This window comes from Epinephelus fuscoguttatus, linkage group LG22 (genome assembly GCF_011397635.1).
Source record: "Epinephelus fuscoguttatus linkage group LG22, E.fuscoguttatus.final_Chr_v1".
In the NCBI taxonomy this organism is placed as follows: Eukaryota; Metazoa; Chordata; class Actinopteri; order Perciformes; family Serranidae; genus Epinephelus; species Epinephelus fuscoguttatus.
The window spans coordinates 15,445,926-15,463,797 of NC_064773.1; the positions used below are offsets into that span (position 1 = coordinate 15,445,926).

The window sequence follows — 17,872 nt, forward strand, 5'->3', positions numbered from 1 at the left end:
TGCCAGTGGTGTGTGTCTCCCTCTGATAACACCTGGCACAGGAAGTATCGTTGCACTTTGAGGGAGCACATAGAGTAAATGTGTGCGCACGAACATGCTCGCACTCAAAGCTATGTAGACACAAACGCACACACGATCACATCTGCTCCATCACTGGAAACTCTTGCAACCATTATATAGTACTGTCACTATAATCTTTAATCATCCATTGCAGTCGCAGAGTTGGTGGATTCACCACCTGGCCAGTTAGAAGCTCCTGACAGGAAGTACTTTGTGCAAACCAAGTTCAAAAACCTACTTTAGTTCATACTTTTGGGATAAAAAGGTGTCAAACCGTTTTATCAAAAGCTCTCATGACAACTAAGTGAATAAAAACTACACACTGAGGAAGAGAGCCGTCTGTCATAACAGTGACGCTGGGGATGAAGGCCATGAAAGAAAACAGTGGGAAGGCTCTCAAATTGGAGACCCGAAACACAACCACACACAGGTAGCAAAACACACTCAATGCAAATGCACACATGAAAAAGTACCGAAAACACACAAAAATGCCATCTTGACCCTAGAATGTGAATGGCAGGAGAAGAAGAGCGCAAGGCTCTTTTATTTAGCCCAATTAAAAAAGGCAAAAAAGCCCAAACAAAAGGAGTGTTTTATTGCACTCCCCACTATCAGCAGAAAGGCTCATTAGCCACAGCAGCATAATTAGCAAGATGCTGCACTGCTCGTTAAGGAGGGGCCCGAGCCGTAAACAAACCCTGCTGAACTCCAAACGCCCACGGTCTCTCTCTCTGTAATGATCTGCCACCGCTGTTCCCTCCCTGTGAGAGAACCAGGCACACAGACAGGAAGGCTCTGACAGAAACAAACACTCGGCAAAACACACACATACACACACACACACACTGGCAAACACATATCCAAGGTCTGCTACACAAACACCCACAGCACAGACAAACTACCTCTCTGGGACACTGTCTTCCTTGACAACTGCATGGACAAACACACACCACACACAGACGTGTTGAGAAGAAACATGCATGAGAAACATACATTTTTACAATAGACAAAGACAGCCATACTCCACCCCAAAAATCAGAATATCAGACAGCTGAGACATAGAAAAATCTTGCCAACTGTCTGGATCTTGACTTTGGCACTGCTGTAATCCCAAACCTGCCATGAGCCTGTGTGGAATAAGAAAGTCTGCCAAAATAAGCAAGATGAGCCTGTGGTTAAATGCGATGCAGTCAATGAGGCAGTTAATTTTTCTGTTTAAGTTTGTAGTTCACAGCTAACTTTGACAATTTATATTTGGACTGTTTCTTTGAATATAGATTTTTTTGAAATGTAATTTTGTGCAGCACAAAACGAATTCTATTCACCTCTGCTGTGCTGGGGTGGCAGCACACATTTTGGAAGTGGATCTCTGAAAAGATCAGCACACAAAAACCAAAATCTGCTTTGAAAAATGCCAGCAAGGGTAGGGATTTTTTTGCTTCACGAGTAAGCTGACCATTTTTAAGGGAAATACTGATTCTCACATAGAAACATAAATAGACAAATGTATTCTTGCTCTCATACACAGCTCGCACCTTATAGAAAGACATTTCTAAAATAAGCACAAGCACACCAAAGCTATGTTCCTTTTCTGGTAGTGTGGTCAAGTGGTGACACATTCATGGTGTGTCTGTCCAAAACTGGGAAGTGTGAAGTTATATAACCACCAGTTAGCAACAGCTACAAACTCAAAGATCAAGTGCTATTTCAGCCACACTTATGATCCTGTGAGATTGGTGGCAGGGTGGGCATAATGATCTGAGAGCAAAACAGAAGGGTGAAAGTGTATGTGCGTGTGTGCGTGTGTGTGTGTGTGTGTGTGTGTGTGTGTGTGTGTGTCTGCCCCTGGAACAAACTGAGATCACAGAGAACTGCAAGGTGAGTGTACACAGGAGAGCACTCCTCCATTGAACAGGGGTACAATGGAGAACTGGTGCCAAACAAACAGGCAGGGTGTTTTTTTTAAGCCTCACTAACTGCTCACATGAGGATGTGCAACATACACACAGCGTGCATGTGTGTGAGAACTTGTGTCACCAAAAGTCAAAGGCTGTTCACATCCAGTGTTCACAGTCTGAACTGTCAATTACACCGGTATCAATGTCCAAGCAAAAAAGAATAAAGAGTGGAGATTTAGTGAAATCACTATGACGACAGTCTTTACTATTTCAGTGAAGCAGCAGGGTTGAGAGCTGAGAAACGGTTTCAAATTAGAACCAAATACAAATTGCTAAGTACTGGGTATCCACAAAAAGAGAATTTCTGTAGACCATGTGGTACTATATGGCATAAAATGATGGTAAAGACATCAGCTCTGACAGAACACAGGTAAATTGATAGATTAAGTGGATTCCAGATACATCTACATTTAAAAAATACCATTTTAAACTAGGGATGCACCGAATATTCGGTAACTGAATATATTCGGCCGAATATTGCAAAAAAACACACATTTGGTATTCGGTGGAATACGTGAAAAGCAAGGCCTAATAATAGCGGCGTGTTTTGATGACCCAATCAAACAGCGTGCGGTGATGGACGGAGTAAAATGTCGGCAGTTGCGACTAAAAATAGTTGTGTGCGAGCAAAATAAATCATTCAGGAGCACACTGTGCGAGTACAGATTTCAACTAGCAGCAGAAATGAAAGGCGAATCCTGCCGGTTGTGGGTTGAACGGGGGTCACAGACACAGACAGAGACATGAATGTATTCCTGCCAAATACAGCAGTCATACTGCTCCGCAGCGCAAGATAATGGCTTACCGGCAACGGAGAAGCCCGGCTCCAGGTCCAATAAGACTTTGTTGGTGTCATGACTGCCCAAAAGTACCTGAACAACTGAGCCGTGGCAGCACACAGCATGTCATGTGTCAGAGGAGAAACGAGCCATTCACATTTCTCTCTTTGTGGCAGGTAAGGGCCCACAAACCTCACCGCACTTAAGGGACTGTTCTTTACTTAGGGAGGGACTGTTCTTAACTTGTCGGGGAGGAGGGTGGCTGGTTGATTTTTATTTTATTGATTTATTTTATTTTGATCCCCCCTATGCTGTTTTTGAAGTATGAATAAGTCAATAAGTAATTTATTCCATTTAAATATCAGTGATGTATTATAGAAAAGTGATTTATCTTTTTATAAATGACAAAAGGCACATCTGCCTCATTTTCGCTGTGGTATCGTGATACTTCTCAGAACCGTGATACTTTCACTGGTATCGCGCTGTGGGTCCCAATTTTGGTACCGTGACAACACTAATCTGGAGGAGATTCATCTGCAAAAATGAATGAAAAACTAAACAATGGCATTTGGTACTCTGTATTCAGCCAAGCGTTTAATTTTATTCGGCTTCGGCCACAAATTTTCATTTCGGTGCATCCCTATTTTAAACATAGATAACCATTTGAATTTTTTAACACCTATGCTTTCAAAAATCCTTGAAGAACTCTCTCTTCCCAAAAGGGTTCTTTGGATGAACAGGATTCCTAATGGAAACCTTCGCCTTATAAAGAACCTCTGAAGAACACTTTTTCAAAAAAGGGGGTTCCTCAGAAACAAATGGTTCTGGGTTGACCCTCAGTCCTTAAGGAAGAACCCTTTAGGAACCCTTATTCCGATAAATTTGAAGCTTCTGGTGTCGAGAAGTGCCTTATACTATACAGATGTTCATTATTATTCATTCCCTCTATGTAAGTGTATATTTGGTGTCTTGAGAATGCATATACAGTATGTTCCTCACCTGCAGCAGGGGTCTCTGGACGCCAAGAACCTTCATGGTATCAGCGCTGGCAAGGATCTTCAGTGGGTCAGATGCCTTACTCACTGCCTCAATTTCCTTGTTGATCTCTGTTCGCACCTAAAGGTTCAGTGTCAAAAGTTTAAATTAGATGGATCACGTTTCAATGGAATAAAGCTAGAGTAATTAAAAAAATCAAGTTTGTGTTTAGAATTCAGGTTGTAATTAACTATTTGTGTATGTGTGTGTTTTGTTTAGGTTTGATTTGGCATTTCCAGAAAGTGAAGATGATGTTCCCATTGGTGTGAACAAATGCCACCGCAATTTAAAGCAGTTTCTAATATTTCATGTAAAGCACGGCTAAGCTCCGTATGGTCGTCTGGGTAAAGCACATTGTTTAAGCGGCTTAATGGTTGACATTTCTTGATAAAACCTGAGGGTGTACAATGCAGAAGTTTACATTTATGTGACTAAAGCTGCTTTAAAACCACACGACACATGAAAGGACAAAGAGATGTTTTATGTTATGCACAAATTATGTATTATTATGTACCAGCACACAGGAAGTGATCTATTTATCCTCTGGCTATTCAGGTGGCCATCAATCGTGAAGCATCAGCGTGGAAATTAAATGGCAGTTGGGTGAGAACAGCTACTGAGGTAATAGTGACAGGGTGAGTACAATGGTCCCCAGCAATATGCCATTGTGTTATCTTGTTCTATCAAAGTTTGAGCAGTGCTGAAAAGGTACAGCACAACATTTAAGACAATTGACTTTCAAGGGCCCTACAATTACATCTTTTTAAATATCTAATATCGTACGAAAGGTTCCATTTATTAAGTGGCAAGAACAGACTGCGACTTTCAATAACAGACAATAAAAAGATGTTGCTAACATTAAGTGAGTACCAGTCTGTTATATGGTGTTAGCAGTGTCCCATAGCTGAGTTTTTATTACAAAAAATCTGGAAAAGCTCCATGTTCAACTAAAGCATTGCTCTGAATGCTGATGTGCCACTCTGTCAGAATACAAGGCGTCAATTTTTCATTTCACTAACCTGGTTGAGGAACAGGTCATTAATGTAGTAAGTGAGGAAGGCTCGGAGCTGGCACTGCTTGGCCTGACCTGGCCCCATGTTCATCTCTATCTCCTGAATGAACCTGAACAGATGAGACAAACAAACAATTAGAGCTGCTAGGATACACCGTCGTCATAGCACCACCTGTGAGCGGAGGCTAATTCACCACCAAAATGTTTGAAATGTTATCACAGGAGCAATGAGACACAGGCTTGTGACCAGCAACACAGTAACCTTGCATCAATGAGTCCAACAGCGACGGGAAGGGTAAGATCTGCCATGGGAACCTGTTTTGGAAAGCTTTGTATGACTCTCAAGGTGCCTTTGAGCAAGGTAGTTAACGTGAAAGTGTTCCAGTGGAGTCGCTTGGTGCCACTAGTGCAAGACTTTAGTTATACTAACTCTCAAATGTGTACAACAGTCGTGAAAGTGTAGAGCTTATCTGTCAAGGAAAGTGAAAAGTAAAATACCAGAGCTATTTCGAGTGTTAATGATATAAAAGGATCAGAGCGTCAGCATGCATGCTCCCTGAATTCCCCCAGTGAGCTGGTGTCTGGTTGGTCAGATAGGGTCAGACAGTAATGTATGGGTTGGTGGAGGCACATGCACACCTCGTTTGTCAGAGAATCACTGGTCACTGGCCTCGTCTCACACACACCACAGGGCAAACCATGCAAGAGCGAGTGCCTCCTCAAGCGCTCAGCACATATAAATGCACAAATAAATCAAACCTCTCACAAAAGAATTCTTTGACCTACAAGACCTGTAATATATATGACCTGAACTTATAGAGGAGAGAGACAGAGAGAAAGAGGGCGTATACAGTGAGGGGAAAAAGAAAAATGGTTTATTTGAGAAAATCATGAAAAACTGAGGACAGAAGCTGGAAATAATATGGGAGTGAGGCTACAAAGATGACTCTAGATGGTGATTCGGTTGGACAAAGCCATTTGTAACAAAACTGGAGGAAGACTCCATCGCTTGGAAACAGTGTGCGCGCTAATGTGCAGTGGGAGTCAGAACCAGGAGGCTGCAGCACTGCAGACAAGCAGGGACGCACAGTCTATGCAGAAGTATAGATCAGTGGAGGCGGATGATTGATTAGCTGGAGTTGGCTTGCATGTGTGTACACATGCGTGCACAATCACACATAAAAATGCACGCAGACAAATGCACGAGGAGCACAAGCTGTAAGATCACACTAGTCAGCATCTGTACCCAATTAGTCAGCAAGAGCTGAGGCGAGTGTGCGTGCGTGTGCGTGTTCGTGGGTACGTGCATCCTTGTGTGTCAGACTGAGCAAGAGAGAGACGGAGTGAGCGAGGAACCTAAACCTATTCTAAATCCTTCATTGATTCCCACTGAAACTCTACCACAACAGAAAGTTAAGTAGGAGAAACTCTTCTGTGGCCTCATTAAAACCGTCAAGCTTGCAAAAACAATGGGGCGCAGATATACAGCTTCTCTGTATAAATATGTAGAGAGCACAACTTAAATGCTCCTCCTTTACAGAAAAAAAAAAAAAAGAAAGTACAATTTCTGCTGACAACTCCATTTCCAAAAATTGATCTCAGGACAAATGTTGCCAGTTTAAACGTGCATGGTGTTGTTCTGAGATCCATCTCGTGCTGTCATTATTGTCATTGTTTCAATACAAGTGTCAGGATGATGGATCTTCAAGTTAGCGCGTGAGCACAGATGGATTTTTGTAGGCAGGGGTGATAACGTTTGAGTAATGTAGCAGGGACGAGGCAGTAAAACGGCTTTGTCTATCCAGACGGCCATCTGGAGCCGAGCCGCAGGCCCCTTTCACGAGGACACTGAGCCCATGGGTGCTGCGAGGAAGTTTAGCCAGGGTAACTGGGCTAAAAGCACTGTTGGGGCCCGACAATGCTTCGAAAACCCCAAGAGCACATGTCAGCAAATTTACATTTTAGGAGTTTAGCGAGCAAGGCGACATGCATTAAACAGAATGTTTTGTGAGAGGATTCAGAGAAATCGTTTGGAATATAGAGTCGTCAGGCTGGTTAAAATGCAAATGGGTAAATAACGCGGGGCAGAGCACAGCAGAGCTTAAAGATTTCCAAATGGATCCTGAAAGAACGTCTCTCCCAGCTCATTATCATTACAACCACAGCTTCCAAATGTCTACCTCGCTGATGGCGTGACATACTGCATCGAGAATAACAGCTTCTGGTGAAGATGATGGTGGTGATAACAAATGACACCAAACAGAACACACAAATACACACACACACACACACACACACACACACACACACACACATTCAAAAGCCATCAACTTGTCTCAACTCCAAATGATTCACAAACCACCAAAGGCTGTACAAGGCCATTTGCAGAAACTCGCACTGAGCCAAACCTCCTACACAAAAACATGGTGAGACAGTCTGACCTCTCACCAAGAATGACAGCCAGCCTCATTTGATCTCTCTAGGCTACAACGGAGCTTGACTTTACATTGGTCTAAATTGACATTTTCACCAGTTATCATGAGCTGCTGCACTATTACTTGTCTGGCTCGTCTGGGATCCTTCTGTATTAGTGGTGGAAGAAAAGTTTTTTTGTTCTTTGAGCAAGTTTCAACTCTTTTTACATTAAAACAGTCAGAGCACATTCCAGACATGTTTGAAAGGGCAATGCGACACTGTTTTATACAAGCAGGTAACATCCTTCAAAGCATATTATTGTTCCTGGAATAAATGTGCCTGCACTGTTGTATAGGTAAAGGCCTTAGTCACTTCACTTGCTGCAATATAAAAGCCAATTTAATAGTAGACAAATCCACAAATGGCACGCAGGCCTTCGGTTATTTCAAAGAACTCACTCAAAGGATGTTTTTGATTCTTTCAAAACCACAAGAATTCAATAACGGTGTCCACTTCAGCTCATGAGGCTGTTATAATCGGACCTGATGAACAATGTCAGTGTCACTGCCAGGTGATAACAAAACACACCAGTCGACCATATGGCAGCTGTACGCAGCGGAGGTGTCAGCCAAGTCGCAAAGGAGACGCAGCAGCAGCGCTGCAGAGGCACAGCAGCAACTACACAGTGTGGACTCGCCCCAGTGTGTGAAATCTTAATAACCTTAAATAATCTGCTTATCTACCCTCACACACCGTTTCCAACTGGCCTAAAAATACTGTGGCACACATTGGCGCGCAGACTGGCATGCATGCGAAGGTTGTAATAGTAGGCGTCGATTACAAGAGGGGAATTAGAATTAGATCATTAAAAGGAAAAGAAGACCAAGATTGAGTTTGTGGTGCTAATTGATTTACTGATTACAATGAGTGCTGCTGATCAAAGCACCAATAAATACATAAGTAATGTGCTACTAATCAAACTATTCGCTCATGACTCCAAAGCAGATGCTGAACAAAGTGGAACTTTTGTCTAGGCTTGTGAGCAAAGGAACAAATCTGTCTAACCATCAGGCCTCCTTACTGCTCTAATTGAGTGCATAAGGTAAATGTAAATGTCTATATATAGATAACACCTGCCATGAGAGACATTTGTTTGTGTTCAAGTACAGCAACTGGGCAGTGCTGCTTAAAAACGTAATTAGAGTTGAAACAATTAGCTGATTGAAGGGTAACTCTGGTATTTTTCTACCTGGACCCTATTTTAATTTTTTTTGTGTCTAAGTGACACAACAGTTTTTTAAGTTGGGCCAGTATTGAGCGACAGGACTGCAGCTGGCAGCGGAGAAACAGACTGTTATATAACCACTCAGGGTATCTGTGCACCGTCAATTTACATCTATTGAAAGTGCTTGTTTTTGCCATTGAAAGGAAGTGTCTGACAACATTATAGAAATAATTCCTACAGAGATAGACCTTGTTTATTAAAGAGTAAGATCCTTTTTGTTTAAACCGAAACAGCCCCAAATTCCATTGAAATAAACTGTAATTTTAGTGTGTATAGAGTCAGCATAATTTTGCCTCAAACTAGGTGAATTAAGGGTTTATGTCAGCCAAACCAGAACTGGTGATGGTTTGACAAACCACAGACAGCTTTTGTCCATTCTATTTTGTTTCTGTCAGCTTTTATGAAATGTTTTTCCCAATTACAAAATTACTTAATATTTAAATGGAGTCTGGTTTGGTGATAGCGATTTCGGGGGCTGTTTCTACTTCAATAAAAAAGGATCTTACTATTTAACAAAAAGGTCTGTCTTTGTGATCCTTTCTAGAATGTTATCAGACACTTGGGATAACAATCTGAACCTGCCAGTGGCAAAAACAAGCTCTTTGAGGAGAGGTATGTTTACAATGTACAAATGCCAGGAGTGGTTACACTGCAGCCTGTTTGGCCGATGACTCACTCTTCAGAAACTGTCACCATTCATCACTGAGACACAAAAACATAGGATAAAAGGGTCCAGGTTGAAATATACCATATCAGTTACCCTTTAACTGATGAACTGATTGACAGAAATATAATTCAAAAAATATTTCGATAGTGTTATCTAAAATATTTCGAGAAAAGTGAAATCATTCCTTCATCCAAGTCTTAAACTTTGAGGGTTTTCTGCCTTTTTGTCTTTTTGGGTAGCACGGTGGAGCAGTGGTTAGCATTGTTGCCTAACAGCAAGAGGATTCCTGGGGTGGAGGGTTCGAACCCTCTGTGTAGAGTTTGCATGTTCTCCCCATGTCGGCATAGGTTTTCTCCGGGTACTCCGGCTTCCTCCCACAGTCCAAAGACATGCAGGTTAATTGGTGACTCTACATTAGTGAGTGAATAGTTGTCTGTCTCTGTGCGTCAGCCCTGTGATGGTCTGGCGCCCTGTCCAGGGTGTACCTCGCCTTGCCTAATGTCAGCTGGGATAGGCACCAGCCCCCCCCCGACCCCCTAATAGGATAAGCGGTTACGGAAATTAATGATTGTAAACTAAGAATCTTTAGTTCTTTTAGTATTGGTCTGATAAATGTATTATTTTGGACTTTTGAAAATTGTGATGGGAATTCTTGCCAGTATCCTAACTTTTTATAGTCCAAATAATTAATCCATTGATTAGGAAAAAATGGCAGTTTAATCAATTAGAAAATAAATAAGAAAAATAGACACTTTATATTTAATACAATCCAACCTTTTGGATTGAGGAACAATGGAGTACTGAAAGGTACGATCACATTTTTATTTCTGGGGTCAGGTTTCAGATATTAACCTCAGAAGATTGTTATTTCTTCACCAGAGGCACAACAAGTGCATTGACCGGGCAGAGACAAAACACAGAATGAATCAATTTGTCCATCTAGAGGACGACAGACTGGCCACACATTCAGTCACTACTGGTCTCACAGGTGCCAAGAACTCATCACACAGACATGCACACAAAAACACATACACACAGTGATACTCAGATTCAAAGGGAGTTTGCCACAGCGTCCCAGTGCTCCCCTCAGGGTGTCTCCCCTGGATCTAACATGGCTGCACTCATCGCTCTCCAAACCCAGTTTCTTAGCAGCGACTGCCGATGATTGCACTTGACAGCATGTAATTATCTGTCATTAGGAAACAGATGTCAGAGCCTAGGGTCTGGAGCTGGATCATTGTCTATGCCATGCCCTATGTGTATATACGTCAAGAAATAGCATTCCTGAATGGCATAATGTATTTATACCAACAGGGATTTGGCTAATGAGTGAGCCCTAATACATCCTCATGGCACTCTGATTATTCAGAGGGAACCAAGGTTTGATTTCTTAAGATAGCTAAAACAAATGAGAACAGACAGGGACAAAGATGTTTTATAGCAGCAGCTCTGAATTCATTCCCCACTGGAAACTAAACCTAAGGTAACAAATGCTTCTTTAAATGGAAAGGGTTGGGATCCCATCATCCATCTCTATCTGCAGCAGTGGCGTAATGATGCTGAAAGAGAAATGGGATAAAGACAAAGATTTAAGAAAGACAGCAGAATAAGAGTGTGCTAAGATCGATTAGAGACTCAGCATTTTTAAATCTCCTCGAATTCCCTCCAGGCACGGACCTATCAGCTATGGTGAATTCTGATTTTGCCGCCCAGAGAGGAAGGCTTGTTCTGTAAAGACCTGTCACACACCAAGGACAGGACACACTGAACCCCTGCCAACTGAGAAAGGAGGAGGAGGGAGAGTGAGCGCAGGCATGTGTGTGTACCTGTGACCGCCGCACATACTAAATCAGTCTGTCTTTGTCACACAGACACACACACGCTCGGCAACTGACATAAAACTGTACAGCCACATGTCAATACATCAATACACCACATCCAGTGACACTTGAAAGCACTTATCTATATGCAATTCTTCTTACTCGCAGCACAACCCAGTCACTTCAGGAAGATTGTCAAAGTCATAAAAGGTTTTTAATGGATGGGGACACTTTATGGGTTTTATAGCACGACCAACATTAGCTTTCATTCCGACGGATCAGACAATAAAATGCTAGAATGGCAGCTTTTAATTGTTATCCAACTGCACACTCAATATTGATTCTCTGAGAATATTACACACTCCAATACGCACTACTTAGTTATTTCTACAATTAATGAAGTCCCTCAGTAGGAATATAAAGACCTATTCAAAGGATTCAAAGCACACAGCTGCAGCACTGCGTTTAAGAATAAGAAAAAGGACAAATGAGGGCAAAATCACATTCTGTATGGCTGCTGGCTTGATCCAGAACACCTTTTTATCCACAAGATGTATTGCTTAAGAAAATATATGTACTTTTCAGGTAAATGCTCCCAGACCTCCAGCAATTACCACCACCGCCACTGGATGGCACTGTGTCAGCTTTCTGTGGCAACTCAGGCTGCATGACCGGTCGACTCAAGTCTTTTTTTTTTTTTTCTTTTTTTTTTAATCATAAATGGTTTTGAGGAAGAATTAAGATTCCAGTTGGTGTGTACCATCTGATGTCTGCACTGGATTTGCTGTATGGGTGTGTGTATGTGTGAGTTAGAAAGCGAACGACAGGAAGAAAGAGATGAGTGTATTGTTCTGGTTTTTTTTTTGGTTTTTGTTTTTTTTTTTAATGTGACAACACTGTGTGTGATTAAGTGTACCAGCGTGTGTTTTCATCAGTGCCTGGTGAAATGCATATGGTCTTCCCACACACCGCCCACGCCTCTGCCAGACTCCCTGCTGTTGATATCCTGCTCTTGCTCCTGATGCTGCATCACATACGCTGAAGGCTTTCAGTGTGTTTGCACATGTGAGAGCGTGAGTGTGTGTCTGTGAATGAGTGTGTGTGTGCAGAGGTGGGGGGCAGGAGTGTGTGTTTGTTTAGGAGAACAAAAGAGAGAAAGAGAGGAGTGCCATGGGAAGGTGCAAAGATGCATTATGTAAATTATGTGTGTGAGTGTGTGTGTCCACATGCTTACAGCAGCAGGTATAAATGGGCTTCATAATCAGGACCGTTCCTTGGGAGAGCGGGGCTAATAGGTTATAAAACAAAGGTCCATCCTCCTGTAACCCCACGTAGACGCCGTTAAGACCACAATGGCAGACATGCAGACTTAAAGGGGAACACTAACTTCATCAGGAATTCCAATGTTTCCTTGGTCAAGGAAAGTTCAATCAGTATTTGTGAACATGGCCTACTTGCTCTCAAAGCCAGAAACCAGAGAATTGAGTTCAAACTTGTGATGTCATAGGGTATAAGGTCTGGAGCTGCTCCATAGACCCACAGAATGTTTGTTTCCTTTTAAATACCCAAATGACCCTACGTTTATTTTAGTGTTCTCAGCTCTGAAACAAAATGTACCCATCGCGTCATCGAGAAATCTCTCCGAATTTATTATATATACCCCATGACATTACAAATTCAAGTTCAGCACTCTTAGGTTTAAGAGAGACTTGTTCATATTTACTCATATTTTTAGACTGTCTTGGACTGTAGGAACAATATGTATGAATTTTGAAAATGGGTGTAGGTCTGCTTTAAAGCTGTTTCACACCAAGCATGGATTTTTGTCTAAAAAATTAGCATGGAAATCTATATAAAATGATTTTGTGGGTTCTTACAAGAGTTGTCATGACACTGGAATTTCTGACTTTGATACAATGCCTTGAAAAATATCTATGTTTGACACAATTTTCCACGGGGAAGATTAAAAGATAAATATAACAAGGCAATAATATGGCGACGATGACTTTTCTTTTCCAGGTTAGTAACAGAGAACAGTAAAGTGACTGTAATAAACATTAACAATAAGAGAGAGTGAGTAAGTGCAGGTACCGATGTATTGATACTCTGGAAAATGAGTACTGAAACCATTTTAAATATTCAGTATTGGTATGTATAAATATAAATTGATAATTATGACAATACAAGGTTTTATGAATGCTTGCACACCTCTGCGTAACATTAGTATGGGGGAAAAATGTTTGGATGGCCTCAATTTCAGCAGATTTCTGCCTGTGGAGAAATATATTTGAACAATGAAATCCTTTGTTCTAAATGATGTCATACTTCCAAGTCATAGCCAGCTTGCTGCCAAAATAGGGAATGTCTAATTAAGTTGGTTTCTGCTTCAACTGGGATATGATGAAGATGAACTTGCTACGTTACAGGTTGGTGTCTGACTCCAACAACCAGAAGCTCGTGGTGCAGTGATATTATGATGGCAGTGAAGGCAACTCACATTTCCTTATAGACGAGTGAAAATTTGTCAGATCAGATGAATGATGTTTGGAGCAGCCGAACAATGTGACTGGTAAGTTACCAACTGGTGTAGCCACAGGCCATGAATCTTTGTTTAGAGAAATGGAACTTTGGAGCAATGTTGTTGTTTTTCACAATAACACTACATGTGTCGATAGGTTGTGGACACAGGCACTATTGAGGGGGAAACTTTTTATCTACCAAAAACACAATTTGTTTGGCTATTCCAGTGGTTTTGACACACTGGGTGCATATCGACAAACATACATACTATAACTGCTTTCTCGTGTTGACAACAGAGTATTGAGACTTCAATAGAGGATGTCATCATGTGTTTTTTTCTTTCAAATGGAGAATGAATGGATTACCAACAAGCTGAACTGGCTCGTTGACTTTGTGCTTGTGAATAAGGCCTTTTTCACAGAGAATCACGGGTGCAAACTGTATGACGGCTGAATTTCATTGAGCTGCTTCTGTCCTGCTATTGTGCATGCTGGCTCACTGTCGCACCAACTGTCCTGGCTTACTGAGAGCCGTCGTGAATGTTATTAAACACACTTATGTTACTGTGTTGAAGTCAACATGTCGGCTGTGAAAAAGGCCTATCACAACAAAATTGCTACCAGAGTTGGATACGGGTGTAAGGCTCACAGCTGTGAATCTGGTAATCTAATATGCAAGGGAAATCGCCATGTGTGCACCCATTGTGTCTGAGGAGTGTTTTGAGTACTAACTGTCTATGAAGTAGCCACAGAAATGTTCTGTCTGACATACAAGCTACAGTTTGTGCCTCAGCTTTGACATGTAGAGCATCAAATAAGCTAAAACACACAATTAATTCATCTTTGACTTGGCATAAGAACTTATTTTACAATGGGACATCTTCCATCAAGCGCTGTGTGTTTTAAGTCTGGGGTGCATGTATATGTGTTGCGCTGTCCGTGGTCCTGAAAGGGAGTAGAGGAGATTGACAGAACAGACACAACAAGTTACTTAATTCGGGTCCTGCTTGCTTTCCGTGGTTGTAAACACAACATTCGACTTTCTCTTAGAGAGAGATGGAAGCTGCAAGCCACAAACAGCTGATTCTACACATCTTCTCCCACTGATTTTGGCTGAAGTTGAAAAATATACAGTGGTTTGTGAACACCACGTTCTTAAATGAGTGCTCTGACTGATACATTTATACCTTATAGATTATATCATGAATAATTGGGAAAAATCAAATAAATCCATATAAAATCAGATAGTTAGCAACCCTATATTGCAAAATAAATTATCCTTTGTTTCATAACTACAATTTCTTGTGACTGCGAGAATCGGACTGTGAGAATGGCAGTCGAATCAGGCTCCTTAGATTGAATCATAGAATAGCTGACTATCCAGGGTTCCCCCTACTTCCCAGGGTAAACTTTACCTTTAAGAACCAGCAATATAAAGACTTAAACACTGTAGTCGACCCTATTGCCACTACTATACCTCTGCCAGACTGTAGAAATGGACAGAGTTCATAGAAACACTACATGAAGACTCTGATATCAAGGAGGCTGCGCCCCTCAGGTTACCTGAATGTATAGATGTTCTGTGTGTGGTGTTCATTAGTGGTTATCTGCATGTGATGCAGAGGTAAGCAGGTGTGTGTATATATATATATATATATATATATATATATATATATATATATTTGCAACAGATGTTCATTATGTGTGAGTGTACATTCACACATGTCCTGTACTGCCTGCATGCACATTTATGCCTCTGCACCTATTTCTGTCAGTGTGTGTGTGTGTGTGTGTGTGTGTGTGTGCGCGCGCGCGCACCAGCCCGTCGCAGTGTGGTGCAGACCAATTAAAACGGGGGAGATTGATGACCAGGGGGCTCTGAGTAGCAGCAGCAGCAGTAGCGGTAGCAGGCAGCTGCTTCCTGCAGACAACAGGAAATGAGATGGCCTTGTTTAGCTGACGCTGCCAACACCAACACCACAGAGCCTCAAAGACAAATCACCACCCTTACCTCTGCTAGTGGGCCTAGTCCTCCATCTTCCGACAGCGTGGACTCCACCCTCCGTCTCTTTATCTCTCCCTAATTCCACCCAAGACTCTCTCGCTCATTAGTCTTTTCTCAGAGTAATGTAGCCAAAGTACATTGAGCTAAAACAGCACTGATACAGTGTAAAGACAGATGCTGCCTCTATTATTTGATCTTAAACTGCCACATAAAGCGCTTAGCCATCACTCTCTTAGTGTTTAATGCTTTTCTTTTTGACAATTTAGGAGCATTTAGTCTATCTGAGCCAACTTAAAGCTACAGTTGGTATCTTCTATGTGTCAGCTCTGTGATAGTCTGGTGACCTGTCAGGATTGACTGTGTGCCTGCTGCCTCCCAGTGCTAAACAAGTATTAGTCGCTTTAGTATCATTGACGTACATAGGCCAAAAAGCTGTGTGTATCTCTACTACATGTTCTACATACCACAGTTACTACATACTGCAAGTACTACGTGCATAATGCATGAGCTACATTCTACCAGTACTGCATGTACAACATGATCTACATACTGTAGAGTTGTACTACATGTACTGCATACTGCATGCACTGCCAAGTGCAAGTACTGGATACTACATGTACTGCATACTACCTTCCCTACAGGTACTGTGGACTACAAGCATTGTCTACAACACATACTTTTATACACTACAGGTATTGCACACTACAGGCACAGTATACTACAGGTACTGTATACTACATGTATTGCTTACTACAGATATTTCACACTAAAGGTTCTGCATAGTAAATTATGCATACTTCATGTGGTACAGGTACTGCATACTGCATGTACTGCTTACTCCAGGCACTGCATATTACAAGTACTGCATACTTAATGTGCTACAGGTACTACACACCAGATATACTGCTTTCTATAGGCACTGTATACTACAAATACTGCAAACTACAGGTACTACATGCACTGCCTACTACAGGTACTACATACTAGATGTACTGCCTAGTACAGGTACCACATACAACATGTGCTACTTACTACAGGCGCAGTATACTACAGGGGCTGCATACTGCATACTACAGGTAATTCACACTACAGGTTCTGCATAGTAAAGGTACGCATATTAAATGTACTACAAGTACCGCATACTACATGTATTGCCCACTACAGGTACTGTATACCACAGGGACTGCATTATACAAGTACTGCATACTACAGGTTGTGCATATTACATGTACTACAGGTACTGCATACTACATGTAGTGCCTATTTCAGGTACTACATATCAAAGGTACTACATACTACATGTACTAGAGGTACTGCATACTATGTGTATATAATACGGACATTCATAGGCAAAACAGAAGCAGTAGTAGTCGTGGCAGTAGTAGAAAAGGCTGTAGTTGTGGGTAATAAACTTAAGGTGTTTATATATAATGCTTATGTGGTCCTTCAAGCTGCTCTTTTCATCTCTGTATTTGAGGCTCATCGGCCAACAGAAACAAGCAGGAACTGATGGAGGTCTAATCAGCCAATCAAAAATCACCTGTGTGTTTCTGTGCCTGTATTTCCACAAAATATTGACATGACAGAAGTGATAGGAAACAAGAGCCAAGGACTCTCAAACACAACTGTGAATCATGTTACCGCTCATGAACTGTGGTCAAGCTACTGACCATTCAGCACTGATCAAATATGAATCAAGACTCTGAAACCACACTGCCTATTTCTCACCAGTGGGTAGTGCTTGATTTTGGGTCGACTGTTTGTAACACAGCAGCCGGGCCACAAACTTTCTAATTTTAAAATAAGTTATTGTTGTAAAAGTTTGCAACTGTAGCTTTAGGTCTGGAAGTAATATACAGTAAAGTAATGAGAACCAATCACGTGGTCAGCTCTGTAATGCTGAAGCAATGCATTATTATCAAAGTAAATTCCATTGTACACTGCTGGCTCGATGATAACAGAATGCTGGTGAGTTGAGGCCTACTGCTGAATTATTTTCATCCCATGTTTTAATTATTAGATTCACAGCTGTGTGTAATGAGGACCTATCCAGCACTGCAAAAAAAAATCTCCCACTCCACTAAAACTTGCTTTCAAACACACACACCTTCCCTGGCGCGATGCCTAAGGCAAGGAAATCATAGCAGCAGGGGTGCAAACCTGTCCGCTGCTGGTTCATTCTCATTCACAACAGCTTTCAAATTTTCAGTGGACCAGATCTTTTTATTTCTGAAGGTTTGTCACTGAAGTATGAATTTTATATAATGGGCTGTCTCCGCTGTCAACTGAATTGTAAATACTAAGATTTCTGGAATAG

General features: G+C 41.6%; 1 protein-coding gene across 1 annotated transcript in view; it reads right to left on the reverse strand.

Annotated features, from left to right (window-relative positions):
* exoc4 (exocyst complex component 4) overlaps positions 1 to 17,872 on the reverse strand; it is a 195,062-nt gene that overhangs the window by 73,713 nt on the left and 103,477 nt on the right. Inside the window, exons 12-13 of the mRNA XM_049566575.1 lie at positions 4,852 to 4,954; positions 3,797 to 3,913 (exon numbers count right to left, since the gene is read on the reverse strand). Of these exons, the coding sequence (XP_049422532.1) occupies positions 3,797 to 3,913; positions 4,852 to 4,954 (220 nt within the window). The remainder of the gene's footprint in view (positions 1 to 3,796; positions 3,914 to 4,851; positions 4,955 to 17,872) is intronic.